Source organism: Periophthalmus magnuspinnatus, chromosome 2 (genome assembly GCF_009829125.3).
Source record: "Periophthalmus magnuspinnatus isolate fPerMag1 chromosome 2, fPerMag1.2.pri, whole genome shotgun sequence".
NCBI lineage: Eukaryota > Metazoa > Chordata > Actinopteri > Gobiiformes > Gobiidae > Periophthalmus > Periophthalmus magnuspinnatus.
In genome coordinates this window covers 16,497,885-16,512,358 of record NC_047127.1, presented here as the reverse complement: position 1 = coordinate 16,512,358, position 14,474 = coordinate 16,497,885, and the positions used below count along the sequence as shown (strand labels likewise).

Below are 14,474 nucleotides of genomic sequence, written 5' to 3'. Positions count from 1 at the left end.
TCTATTCAGCCCTTAAACCCATGGACATATTTATATTTGTATGTTTTTGCAGTGTTTTTCACATGTATGGGATTATTTATGTTGAGGTTTTCTGTGAAGATTGGATTGAGTGTACCTTAGTTTAATAAGGCATCTCTCTCTCCTCTCATTCTCTCCCTCCCCTCTCTCTTGCCTCTTTTTCCTTTGGGTCTCTCCCCTCCCTCTCTTTCCCTCTCTCCTCGATTTCTCTTCTCCTCCCTCCCTCCTGACAGAGATCTCAGTAAATCCTGGGTCTCCAAATCTTTGATACAAATTGTATCTTGAATCATGTTAAAATTGTGCATGGACATATTTAAAACTTAACATTTTGCTATAAAATAATTTTGGTTAAAATATTTCTTGTTTTTGTGGAATTTGAGACAGGTGCTTTGTCTCTTCTGAAGCTTATTTTAAAAGAGCTCAGTGCTTTTATATTTCGTTCACCTTTGTATTAAATTAATGCTTTAGATAATGAGCGGGACTCGAGCTGTGATTGGTCAGCTCGCTGTTCCTGAGCTGGCGGCCATTTTGGATCTGCAGTTTACATTTCCTGTGGTTTGACTCTGTTGCGTCGGCACTTAACTGTGACGCTCTTTTTGAAACTGTAGCCTCCTCGGAACTTGTGTTCTGACTTTTATTACACTTAGACCTGTCACCATAATCACTATATCGACTGTTCAATATATGAAAGATGAAACTATGTATTTTTGGGGCTCAATATTTACCGTGTATATTTTCTTAGTAAAACTAGAGATTTGGGGTATTTTTGCTTTAATATGATTGACTTGAGCAGTAAAAAGTTAAATTAGTAACTTCAGTGGCTAATTATTAGTTCATTCTGCTATGTATTCGTTGCAGCTCAGGCTCTATTTAAAATTGTTTACTGGGATAATCCTGCTCTATTGTTATTGTGTTAGAGGCATAAAGTAGTTTCAGTATTGTCTATTGTGTATCTGTGTAGCGATATATCACGATACACTGTAGAGGAAGAGTAAATGTAATCATCATTTTGGTAAGTGCATTAAAAATGTGAGTATTTCTTCCTGTTGACTGCACTGAAACAGAGCAAAGCATCATGGCATATGTAGTTCCCTGTATGTTTAGACTCTTAGGATCCAAAATGGCCGCCTGTGTGTTCTGGGGTTTCAGTGTTGTGCTTCTTTCCTGGTTAGAAGGACTTTTGAAGGATTTTTCCTGTTTAAAGCTCCTCTCTGAAACCTCTGAACTCTCTGTGTGCTTGTGTGTGTGTGTTGCTCCACCTGAAGCCAGCAGGTGGCGCTGTGCTCTCCTGGTTGCTGTGGAGACGCATGTGTGCTCTCCCAGTTGCCGTGGAGACATCTGTGTGCTCTCCCAGTTGCTGTGGAGACGTCTGAATCTGCCTTCGCTCGCCCCGACGACACTGTGTGCCGCGCGGAGCCGAGCGTGGGCCCCAAGTACGCCCCAGGGCCACTTCTGAACTGTGTTCAGACTGATGATACTACTACTACTATTACTACTACTACTACTACTACTACTATTACTACTACTACTACTACTATTACTGTTGCTATAACTAATACTACTACTGCTACTGATACTACTAACACCAGAGCCACTTCTGAACTGTGTTCAGACTCAGTACTACTATTTTTACTACTGATACTGATACTACTACTAATAATAATACAGCTGACACCACTGACTTAGATACAAATTCTAACAATACTGTTACTGCTACTACTAATTCCATTACTACTGAAAGTATTGGTACTACTACTACTGCTGATACTATTGATAATACTGTTGTTTACTACTATTGCTTCTACTGCATGAGCCTTCAAGTGCATGTATTTGTGTTCTCTCTCTTTAACCCTGTTCTAATGTGATGAAATGTTCCACAGTGGGACTTTAACCCTGTTCTAATGAAGTGTCTCCTCAAAAACACATCTGGAGCTGTGTTTTAGAATCCTCTCTGTGTTAACCTGTGTTTGTGTCTGTGCATGTGTCCTGTGGTTAAGATGTGAAATATTTCTGTTGTTAAATCAGATGTTTGTGAAATTCTGCAGACGATCATGAGATCAGAAATCATCTTTGTAAAAATGTGTTTGAATTTGTGCTTTTTATAGAGACAGCAGAGTCCAGTGAGCAGAACTAAACCAGGACTAAAGCACAGACTGAACCAGGTCTAAACCAGTCTTGGATCCTTTGTCTGTGCTCTCTGCTGTTCAGAACCTGGACTTGTATAAAACCAAAACTCTGGACATTTTATTGTGAAATATTAAAGTTCTTATATTGTGTGACTGTGTTTTTTCTCCTGTACAAAATCAACATTGATTATTCTCAGTTTAAACTTTCAAATTAAGTCATGAGACAATAAAACCGATTTAAAATGAAAATGTGTGATTGGACTTTTTCATTAAACAGGGATTTGAACCAGCAACCTCAGAGCCCATGGAGCCACATCTATATCACACAGTCACATTTTTAAAGCATGTCTCTGTTTTATTTCTGCCAGAGCTCTGTGTGAGCAGCTATGTGTAAAGAGTAATGACAATGGCAATATATTTACATCATGCAGAAATCTGATCATAACACTGCGTTACAAAAAAACATTTTTGAAAGTTGTCTGTGTTTTTTCAACTGAATTAGGACCATTTAGCACCGCTGAATCCAAAAATGATATCCATTTTTCTCAGTCAGGTCAGGTTTTTATGCTAATTTGATTTAGAAAAATCCGATCTTCTGACTAAATTGATTACAATTTTGTGACATTATCAGTTGATTTTCTTTAATATTCCGCATCCAAAAAATGTTTTAGGCGTTAAAAAATAGTTTTCTAACAGAATGTATTAATTAAATGTTACGTTATGTAAATTGGAACGTTACGTTATCATTGTGCAAAATTCAGGACATGAACTTCTGTTTCTATGAGCCCCTTGAATGCTCAGCAGCAGGGATGTCTCTCTTCTGAGTCCAACAGTAATCAGCCATCATGACTGCATCCCAGCGTCCCTGATACCTGGTCTCCATCTCTTTTATGTCCTGATGGAATCTCTCCACCTGCTCATCACTCAGTGATCCCAGATTCTCAGGAAACCTGAACATTTAGCTCCTTTTGGGAAAAAGGATGTGGAGCATCATCATTAAAACCACACTGGAGGAATCTTTGTCACTGATGTCAGGAACTTCTACAAAGACAGGTACTGGAATTTCATCATAGTGAGCTACAGGACGACGTGCTGATTCACGGTCAGGATACTTGAGGCTGCTTCGATTCTTTCTGTTGATCCCAGTCACATCAATAGCCCAGAAGTAGCTATTGAGGTCGGCTCCCTCCAAACCATGGCAATTCCAAACTTCAGACAACTCTTCTTGCCTGTAGTCCACTGACGCAGACACTCGGTGCAAGCTTCATCTTGGTCACCAATTTTAATACCAAAATAAGCATGGTAAGCACGCTTTATTAAACTTGTGACTTGATTCTTGTTAGGAACATTGGTGTATTCACCGCAGATGTAGCAGAATATGTCAGGCTTATTTTTGCAAGATCTTCTAGTCGAAGCCATTTCAATCACTTGTAATTTATAAAAAAAAAAAACAATTAGTCATAAGTTGGCACATGCAAAATCTTCAGAATTTGTTTATAGCGAGAAATATAACAGAATTTTGAATCATATGACGTGAAAATACTCATACATGTAAACAAAATCGTCCAAAAAAAATATGTAGCTTAGTTCAGAACGTTGACCTGATTGAGCAAAACCAATGTGATTTTTGGATTCAGCACATCAAAATGATCCTAAATCAGCTAAAAAATCTTAGACAATAAACTTAGTGTTGACCAGTGTAGTCTGATTTCTGTAGTTATCCGATTACTGAAATGTAAACAGTTCCATCTGATGTGAGTGAAGTGATGAAATACTGTGTCTTTTAGGCCAACATCACCACGATATCATCAGTATAAGTACTTTGAAGGGACACTGCAAGCATTTGAGTTTGTTTAGTCAGAGGAAACATACAGATTTGGAAGAAATTACTATATCTGAAAAAAATGCTCCAAATTCTCCATAACGCACTGGTCACTCATTCACGCACAGCAGCCTATGTTCTCATAAAAATACAACTTTATTCTCGTAATATTACGACTTTTTCTGGCTTCGACTTTATTCTCGTAAAATTACGACTTTAATGTCGAAATGCTACGAATTTTTTCTCGTAGCGCCCACATATTTTTTTTTTTTACTCCGTCGTAGTTTTCACACCTGACCGACTGTTGTTGTTTTTTTTACCTGTCCGACTGCTCACGAGCTCTTCGAGTGGTTACGTGATGTTGCTGTGACGTATCCGGTCAGCTGATTTCTTCCAATCAGTGGAAACAGGACGGCAGCGTCATCTGCAGTCCAACTTCTTCAGGACAGCATCCCAGGAGTGTGAGAGTAAAACGGCCCCTCGTCCAGAGTTAAAGACCCGTGGGCAGTTTCCATGTTTTCATTGGCTCCTTAATCCAGTGCAGAGGTTTGTTGCCAGGGACACAGCTGCAGAATAGACTGGTCCTTTTCAAGAGTTTGCGTCTTTTAGCTTTAACTGTGTGTCTGTGTGGTGCAGAGACTCATACCTGGATTATTTTAGACTATTGCAGTTATGGGTCAGATTTGTTTTTATGTCACATTTGAGATCAGTTGTTTGGTTCCTTGTGTCTTAGGAGCTCAGTTGCATCAGTCTCAGGGTTCAGACCCAGAGGTGCTGACTCAATACTTGCTCACAGACACACTAATCTCAAAAGCTAAACTGGACCAGGCCTGATTAGTACTTGGATGGGAGAGCACTGCAAATACACCGGTGTAGTAGTTTTCAGACCCCATACTTTTACTCGAGTAATATATTGTACAATGTAACTTGAGTACAATCTTAATTGAGTAGTCTATTTTTCTCTCAAATATGACTTAAGTTTAGTCTGTTCTTTCAAATGAAATGCTTATAACCTGTTTTATGACTTAATGTGAGCCGTAATAGGCAAAGCTCATGTACAAGTTTGTATTTTTATGTGATATTGTCTCAACAGTCAAGTCAGCAGAATATGCAAAACTGCACAAATACGGACAATAAAACAGATGTGTGTACCTGGTATATGGTCAATATCTCTAATTACTGGGCCTATCCACATTGAACAAAAACCAGCACAAAGTTCTCTTGTCAGTGGAAAATTATAACCAGACCAGTCCATTTAACTCAATACTAAAATTATAATTACTTTTAAATCAGAGGAATATATAGGCCTATACCTTTAACATGAAACTTTGAAAATACACTAGAAAATGAACCAGACTGACACCAACTGAATGAGTAAAGCATTAAGAGTTTTACAGAAAAAAGACAACAGGGAACTTTACAAGATTTTTTTTATTTTATTGAATCCTCTCTCAGGAGTTAGTTTTCATCCACGTTGACTGTCTGCAGACCTGTGGAGACACGACGACTGCGATTAGATTTGCAATTAAAGTTAAACTATGCATCTTTTCAGATGGAGGGTCTCCCATCACTTTGTCTGAAACGTTCCACAGTACTGCATTTATTATTCAGTATTTATCCATCTCATATATTCAATTACAGGTGCTTATTTATCAGAACCACCTTGAATACAGTTCAGAGCAGCAGGAATGTGTAACTTGGTCTGCTGACGTCACCTGCACTTAATGCCATACTGTGTGACATTCGAAGCAAAGTCGTAACATTTCCATAGAGCTGAACAGGTGGCAGATGCTCCACCAGAAAAGTTATAGAGCAGGTTTAAGTTGATCCACTGCTAAAGTCACTCAAGAATTCCATACATTTCAGAACATGTTTGCAGAGGTCTAAACACGGTAAGCCCATGGAGACACAGTACCTTTGCATGTGGTGACGGGGACGTAGGTGACCAACGTGTACAGTTTGTTTGGAGAATCCTCGTCTTCGTTTCTTTTCCGGGACAAACGCACTCGAATCCTGTACGGAACGTTCCTGGAAACACCAACAAATATTAGACATTTTCAAAAGGAGGATTTAAATATTTACCCATTTTAGCCAAACTAAAACTACAGCCCACAATACCATCAAAAAGAAAAAACTGGACAAAGTTCTACAGGACTCCAATTTCTCTGTAGAGATTTTTCTACTATTGTATTTTTTTTTTAACTGAATGACAAAGGCACGTATGAAGGACATTGCATATTTTTTATATCAATTTCAAATGTTTTTAGCACTTTTTTGTTTTAGCATTGTCGCAATTTTTGTAATTTGTTGGGTCAATGCAATTTTGTTCTTAGTGCTCATTTTTACATATGTACCTTGAATGACAAAATCTAAAAAGTAAAAGCATTTATGAAAAGCACCAAGTGCACTCAGAGAATGGGGCACTGAAATATCAGCGGATACCCATTGGTTTATAATGGGCCGATACATTGCCCAAATCTAAGTGCCCTTTTTGAACAGACAGTCAAAATGGAAACAGAAGCGTGACTTACATGGTTGTGTCACATACAGCTCTCAAAAGTGAAAAGTTAGTTCATGATATTTACTTCAACTTAAAGATACATTTGTGGGTTTATCTATAAGCTTTAAAAGCTAAATATCTGTATTTGTCAGATTTGTCCTGCTGTTGTGGCCGATAACTGATATCAGTATCTGCTCAAATCCATATCGGCCCATCTGTATTACATTTAGTAGTTCAGTTGTACCTGATGCCTTTGCTCCACACAGCCTTGTTGAGGCGTGTATCAATCCTCACATCTGGAGTTCCCATTTCCTTCATGGCAAATTTTCGGATCTCTTTAATTGCACGAGGAGCGCGTCTCTTGAAACCCCTAAAAATAACAAAAACCTTATATCCTTGTCCATAAATTATATTTTAGAACCACCTTTTAACGTAGGAAAACTCAAGCATTTAACCGAGACAGAAAATACTGAAGATGAGAGATCCAAACCAAGAGGCTAACCCAAGGGACTAAACCAAGTCCAAGCCTTCTGGGCACACTTAGAAAAATAATTTTACTCCTTTGTGTTTTTATTTAACTGCAGAAGAGTTAAACATAAGCAAAAATAATTTGCATTTAAAGTACTATTGTACAATGAAGCTTTAAAATATTCTCTTTAAAACCCATTAGAATTAAATGACTTCCAATCAGACTTTATTACACTCAGACTATTTCTACTGGATTGAAGGTCAAGATAACTACAGCGGGGACCTAAAACAAGCTCAAGCCCTCTGGACACATTTGAGAAAGTGAATCTCAAATGATGATCTGAATGTTTAAATCCTCTGTAAGGACGTTAAAATGATCCTATAAAACATTTAAATATAAATTATTGTCTGGCCCTCATTTGTTTAATGACGCGGAAAGATTCTAAAAATAATACAAAAAAAACCCTAAAACATAACATTTCTTATACTCAAACTTACACTCGGTGGATGCGCTTGTGCACGTTGATGGTGTACTCTCGGGTCACGACCTCATTTATGGCTGAACGCCCCTTTTTCTTCTCTCCTTTCTTTGTCGGGGCCATCTACAAAACCACAAATATATTTAACAATTATCACAATGATTTATCTCAGAAAATATGTGTGCACTGAGCTAGGTTGGACTGATGCATACGATAAACCTGTTACAATAACACATTTTGAAGCGTGATATACAACTACAGAAGTTCGGATCATCACCACAACCATTCATCACATCATCCCCACCCTCCGAAAACTTCATTGGCTTCACACAACATTTAATTCTACCATTAACTAAAATGTTATCGTATAGACATCAATTAGTCAAACGGTAATTATGACAGGCCAACATTGATGAAAGTATTCGGCAGTTTCTATCCGTGAATAAACAATTACACATTTTTCTAAATACATCTTTGTGAGATTAACTGTTATAAAGGGACACACGCTAAACAAGGCTTGACCATAACATTAGCCATGTTGTCAAATGCTTGTGGGTTTTTATTTTAAGAAATGTCACACATTCACGTTCATTCATTGCTCATCATTTTTACAATTTAGCCTGATAGATTTTATGCTAACATTTTAATTTTGGTTATTCTATTATTGTGCTTTGTACGGGCCTAATGCTTAAATAACCGCAGGAGAGATTTAGACAAAAATACATAAGTAAGACTATATTAAATAGACTTTATAAATCGTATTCAAACAGCATAATTCAATTCTAGCTGTTGAAATCACACAATGCTCACAAACATTAGCAAATTACTCCACATTCAGTTCAAGTATCAACGTTTAGCTCTGATGCTAAACTCTGTAACCACAACTCATTTATTCACTGTACTACTTTGGTTTTAGCATAAACTTATAATTAACATGTCACACATCACATTGCACTAAAGCATGAAGTTGTGTAGCTAGTTTTAATATGTTTAATGTGAGGTTTAAACCGGAATCTGTGCGGCAAAATGTGCAGCTCAGATCCTCCCGGTTATACACAATCTCCCCGACTCATAATCTGATTTATGTCACATTTTTAAACGTTCAAACTTCACCAGACAGAGAGGTGCCATTTTTATAACTTAATATTTGACGTTTTTGTGGGTAAAACCGTGTTTAAAACGTGAGGATGGCGTAAGATTGAGAGAAATAAAATCCAGATGAAAATACTCACTTCGGCTGAGCGTGAGGCGGAAGTCAGAAGGACGGAACGCACGCGGAGGATTCTGGGTAAAAGGTCTGGTCCGTTTTTAAAACAGTTCCGCTGAAATCACAAGCAGTGAATAAATAGTTCCTGTCCTTAGTTAAAATGTATTAAAACGTATGATTTAACTAAAATATCTTCTCGTGTACTTTTATTTTATTTATTTCTTTGTATGAATGTGATATGTATGTATTGTGTGTCATATTTCAATTTAAATTGTAAAAATGCCGGATTTGTTGTTAAATGCGCTTAAAATCTATAGTATTTGGTCCGTTGTATTTTTATATAGTTTACCAGTGCTGTATTTTATATTGTTCATCATTCCATGTTCCACTCTGTTTTTAAGTATATATTTGGCAAATTGTGGGGTTGGTTTTGGTCCAAATGACCTCAGATTTGGCGTGTCACATCTAGAGACAGATTTTCTAAAGTTAACTGTTTTTCGGGATACTTTTTACGGTTTTTGCGTAACACGACGGTGAAAAAATCCACAATGTATAACCCACTACATGATGCAAAAAGAACAAAAACACACTGTAAACAGCTATTTTCAACATCAACCGTTTAATGCAGTTTATGCACAAACATGGAAAACAAAAGGTTAATGTATGACAGTAAAAATCAGATCTAAAACACGGTGAAGTTGAAGTATTTTTAAATTGTCTTTTGGTTCACACCACATCCAGACAAAGTCCACGGCTCCAAATCATGTTTGATGATTCTGGTCAGAAAGTGAAAGTAACTGCCTTAAATTCACAAAATGTTCTTCACTGAATGAGTTTTTTTCAGTCTGTAAGAGCAAGAATACATTTAACTATGAGACAAGCCCAATGTGCTCTACGGTCAATGCAGCATGCTTAATACAGGGAAATGTGCAGAAATGAAGAATTTTTGAATAAATCTCAATTTACTGTTGGCATGATACAAAAAATTCGATTTCAATACTAAGGAATAGACTTCATAGTTGATACCGATTCTGATACCGTGATGATAATAAAAAAACACCCTTTAGACAGTAAAATGTGCTTTTCAACATTAAATCATAGTATTAGTACTTTTTCATATTCCCATGTGGCCTTGTATCTGTGTAATCCCTCAGTCATCCAGTAGGTTCATTGTGGTCCAGGGGTGTATACTAGTCTATGTGTCTTAAACTTGTTCTGATACAGCTCAAGATCATTCTAAAGATATTGAAGGTTCATTTCTGTCCTTTGAATGTGACTATTTTAGTGCTTTAGTGCTGCTCAAATGAATATATAGTTTCAATACTAGTTTTAGTATTGATTAGTATCTGATTTTCGATACTTTCGAAAGCCCTATTAGAGTATTACTTGTGGGAAAGGCAAAAACAATTAAAACACACACAATTCTACACCGCTGTTAATTTAGGGGGTCAGAAAATAAATTGGATTTGAATGCAAGATTGCTGATTTAAGTTTTAATTGCTCTAAAACAGTAAATGAGATGACAAATTAAGGTTTAATCCAGGTTGTAGTCCAGTTGTAGAATCCTGGGTTTAAACCAAATTCAGATGGGGTCAAGTCTTGGTTCAGACCTGGTTTAGCCCTTGGTCTTGTTCAAGGCTAATCGTGGTCTGGTCCCATTTAAATATGTCCAACATTACCGTCACATGTTTGGGTCATAATTCACCACAAAGTAATTATTAAAGAGGCACTACGCAACTTTTTCTGGGGTTCGCCTCCTGCTGCTTTCCATGGAGATGTTGCTTTGCTTGGAATGTTCCACAGTATGGATTTTTTTTTCATTCCAGGTGCAGAGAAGAACACAGCCTACATATGAAGAGTTTCTGTTAAATATGTGCAAATGAAAAAAAACAACAACTCCAGGACTGTTTTTGATGAGGAAACAACATTAGAAAAGATCAAAAAATAGCATAGGCCCTTTATGGCACTTTAATTTTAATCTTATTTTAGTGGTTTTATACCATGTTTTAAAGCCTTTAATGAAGGGCATTGTTCTTAATGAGCACTTGGTAGAATTGTCTGTGTTAAAATGTACAATTGTAAAGCGTGAAATGTATTGAGGTTAAAGTTTAATAAGGAAACTAATAAAAAACGATCCTGAAATTGTTTAGTCATTTAAAATTCAACATAATATCTTAAACAGTCCTAGTTTAGGGTTAACTTGCTGCATCGACAGTAAAACATGTTTAAACCTCATCTCAGAGTTCATCAAAGTCCAAAATGTGTTCTCTCTCTCTCCCTCTCCCTCTCTCTCTCTCTTTAGGTCACGCAGACTTCAGCTGGACCAGACTCCAGTTTAGTTCCGGTCTCTGGTCCAAGTCCTGGGTCCTGGGGTCTTTCTGGTCCAGAACCTGGCCCAGATCCTTGTCCAGACACGGCCCTCTTAAACAGACGCACACTCATCTGAAAGAGTTCATTATCTACAACCGGAGTGGTCAGATACTGCTTCGTTAGACCCTGGAGGAGAGAAGGAGAGAAAATATTTCGCGTTACACACGAGGAATAAAAACAACTAATCTAGGACTTAACATGAATCATTAACTAATATAATACAGGAACTAAACCAGATCCAAGCCAAGTGATTGGTCATGAGTTTCACACTCAGGTGTGTTTGGATTCTGTTTCCAGTGGGACAAGACTCAGGGCGACAGTGAGGTTGGTGGACCAATCACAGAGTAGGATTGTGGTTTGTGTGGAAGGCAAAGGTGAAACACCTAAACAAACTAAAACAAATATGGGGGTGCAGACAGATGTACTTCAGCCTCTTTTCACAGAAATACAGACTATTTAGTTTGTGAAACATATGCAGAGGGAGGCCTGGTCTAAGCCTGGTCTTTTTTGTACCTTGTCATTCTTGAGCAGCTGTCTCCTTATAGTGAAGTCTCTCCTCGCACACAAAGCCTTACAGCATGGGCCCAGGTTCCTCAGAAGCCCTGCCCTCTCCACTCTGCGACTGTGGGCAGCCATGTTAAGCGCGCCCAAGTCGTGCTCAAATAGCTTCTCTGCATCTGATGAAACACAAACAATATTAAGAATTCAAAAAATCATTTTTATAGAAAAGTTGAACAAAACTTTAATAATTGTTTGTTGAAATTGGAATCACAACTAATTTAGACTAAACAAAGACTAGCCCTGGACAAAAAATAGCAGTGCAACCAAGACTAGTCAAGTTTAGACTAAACCAAGACTAAGCCAAGGCTAAAACCAAGGCTAAAATGCAGACTAAACCAGGATTAAATAAGGTCTAAACAAGAATTTGACCTTTAACCCTATAGCGTCGGATCCTATCGTCGCCGATAGAGCGTGGTTGCAGACGTTCCAGCAGTGTAACTCCGCAATCAGTTGTGCTCTCATGTAAATTCAAACGGCGTCTCAAAGCGGGGGCTTTGAGACGCCGAGGGCGGGGGCTATCTAAATATTTTACCATCATTACGGTAATCTGCCTCTGTTGTCCCTCGAAGGTGACGAATGAGAGCCTGGGTGCTGCGGGTCATTTATTCGATGCGTAAAAGAAAAAATACGGATGGATGTGTAAAATAGAAGTAGTTGTGTGAAAAAATGCAGCAAATTCTGATACTTTCTTTAACATGATTTTTATGGCTAAAAAAAGAATAAAAGTCTAGGTGAGCTATACTGGCCCATAGTGTGCTCAGTCCTTAAAGGGTTAAACCAGGTTTAACAGCAGCCTTTATCATGAGATATTGTTCCACTCACCTTTGGGATCGTCAAGCTCACGTTTGCACACCTCTCTGACCTGCTCCAGGAGCTCGGGCCCAGCGAGGCGTTTGGAGATACCTGCCCTGAGAAGCACTGCCCCTGGGGTGAAGCGGAGCAGAGCCGCCCCTGCTGCCCGGGGCTCAGACTTCTGTTTGGGCATCAGAGACGACCAGTCCACATCGATGACATCCACCGGACCTGAGGAGAAACAGTTATTCAGGACCGCAGGAACAGAATAGAGATACAATAGGGATAGAATAGAGATAGAATAGAGATAGAATAGAGATAGAATAGAGATAGAATAGAGATAGAATAGAGATAGAATAGAGATAGAATAGAGATAGAATAGAGATAGAATAGAGATAGAATAGAGATAGAATAGAGATAGAATAGAGATAGATCCCAGCCCACCCCTTACCATCCTCCTCTGTATTTCAGGTGTATGCTCCTTACCTGAGCCTCTCTCCTCCATCTGTTCTTTGCTCCTCCTCTGCAGTGTATAGTTCTTACCTGAGCCACCCTCCTCCTCCTCTCAGGTGTATAATTATATAGTTATTACCTGAGCCTCTCTACTCCTCAGTCTGTCTTCGGCTTTTCCTCTTTCTCTCCCCCTCTCAGGTGTATACTTCTTACCGGTACTTGTACCTGTACCTCTCCTCCTCCTCCTCCTATAGTTCTTACCTGAGCTTCTTTCCTCCTCCGTCTGCTCCTCTTTTTTCTGGCTGTCATTGAGGATCTCATCCAGTTCATCATCGCTGATCGGTTCATAAACTTCTCCAGCAGAAGCCACAGACTGAGCGTCCTCCTCTTTACCCTCCTCCTCTGCTGAAACACAGAAAACAACACCTTCACTCAGATGCCCTCCCCATGTGTCAGATGTCTTCCCTGTGTCTCCATGGGGTCTTATTCTGTGTAAAAGCTGCTAACCCTGTAATTTAACCCTCTACAAACATGTTCTGAAATGCATGGTATTCTTTGATTAGTTTAGCATAGGGCTGAACAATATTTTTAGGGGAGATGATTTGGATAATATTTGATTGGTTTCGGAATCATTATAAACAAAAACAGTGATCGCACAAAAAAAACCCAAAAACTTTGGCATATTGTGCCCAACTTTAACAGTTCAGATTTCAGTCTTCTCTCAAATGCAACTTATCCATCCATACATGTATTTAATGCTTTGAGAAAAACATGCCAGCCCCTTCACAGTAAAGACACTTTTTTTTTCTGTATTTCGCTGCAATAAAAGACTAAAAGCATCAGTTAGATGTTATTTGAATCCATTTCCTGGAATATGAGTTATATACTCTGGCTTTAAAATCCTACCTGCAAATTGAAACTTGAAATTCTGAATATAGTATTTTGAGCAGTTTTATTTTGAAAAGCACTTGATAAACAGTATTAGGGTATGAGTACAATACAGGTTATTTTGAAAGGCCCTAATTTGTGTTAGTTAGTAACAGTAATTAGTAGCAGTAGTAGTACTGTAGGATGTATTAGTAATTGCTGAAGTAGTATGAGCAAGCGCAGTAGTAGTAGTAGTATTAGTAATAGCAGTAGCAGTAATAGTAGTAGTATTTTCTTCTTACCATCCATGCTTTCTGCCTTCCCAGCGTCCCTCAACTCCGGTTGGTGGTTGGGCTTTTCTGGTTGGGGACTGAAGGCTTCTCTGGGCAAGAGTGGTTCAAACTCTCCTCTGTCTGCCCTCTCTCTCTCCCCTCTCTCCTGCCTTACTCCCTCTCCCCTGTCACTCCTATCGGCCCTGTCCCCTCTCTCTCCTCCTCTGTGGGGTATCTCTCTCTCCCTCTCCCGGTTAGGCCTGTGCAGCAACGGCTCTCTCACCCGCCCAGAGCCCCACTCTCTGGGCTCTGGTTCCCAGTCTCTCCCCTGTTGTGGAGCAGGGGGATTCTGCAGGAGGTGAGGGGGATGAGCGGGTTGGTTTTGGGGTCTTGGTTCTCGGTCCCGGCTGTCATAAGACCCGGCTCTGGATCTGGATCGGGCCTGGCGTTCCGAGTCAGGAGAGCTGCGTCGGGAGCTGTGGCTGCGGGAATCCTGGCGGTCTGAAGATAAACATAACCAGTTTATTACAACTTCATTA

The 14,474-nt window shown here is 38.9% G+C and overlaps 2 protein-coding genes across 8 annotated transcripts in view; both read right to left on the bottom strand.

Annotated features, from left to right (window-relative positions):
* Positions 1-5,394: 5,394 nt before the first annotated feature.
* Positions 5,395-8,727, bottom strand: rpl31 (ribosomal protein L31). The gene is made up of 5 exons (XM_033978866.2): positions 8,646-8,727; positions 7,433-7,536; positions 6,711-6,836; positions 5,882-5,994; positions 5,395-5,456 (listed from the first exon to the last, which is right to left on the bottom strand). The coding sequence occupies exons 2-5, from the start codon at positions 7,534-7,536 to the stop codon at positions 5,425-5,427; spliced, it is 375 nt and encodes a 124-aa protein (XP_033834757.1). The 5' UTR covers positions 8,646-8,727; the 3' UTR covers positions 5,395-5,424.
* A 499-nt stretch (positions 8,728-9,226) lies between these two features.
* zc3h13 (zinc finger CCCH-type containing 13) overlaps positions 9,227-14,474 on the bottom strand; it is a 29,778-nt gene continuing 24,530 nt past the window's right edge. For 4 of the 7 annotated variants that reach the window (XM_033978160.2, XM_055227755.1, XM_055227753.1 and 1 more), the window contains exons 17-21: positions 13,966-14,436; positions 13,058-13,201; positions 12,374-12,574; positions 11,504-11,667; positions 9,233-11,116 (exon numbers count right to left, since the gene is read on the bottom strand). In XM_033978160.2, the coding sequence (XP_033834051.1) occupies positions 10,919-11,116; positions 11,504-11,667; positions 12,374-12,574; positions 13,058-13,201; positions 13,966-14,436 (1,178 nt within the window). In that variant the 3' untranslated portion in view covers positions 9,233-10,918. Of the gene's footprint in view, positions 11,117-11,503; positions 11,668-12,373; positions 12,575-13,057; positions 13,202-13,965; positions 14,437-14,474 lie in introns of all 7 variants that reach the window. The other 3 variants (XM_055227751.1, XM_055227767.1, XM_055227758.1) reach the window with 3 other exon arrangements.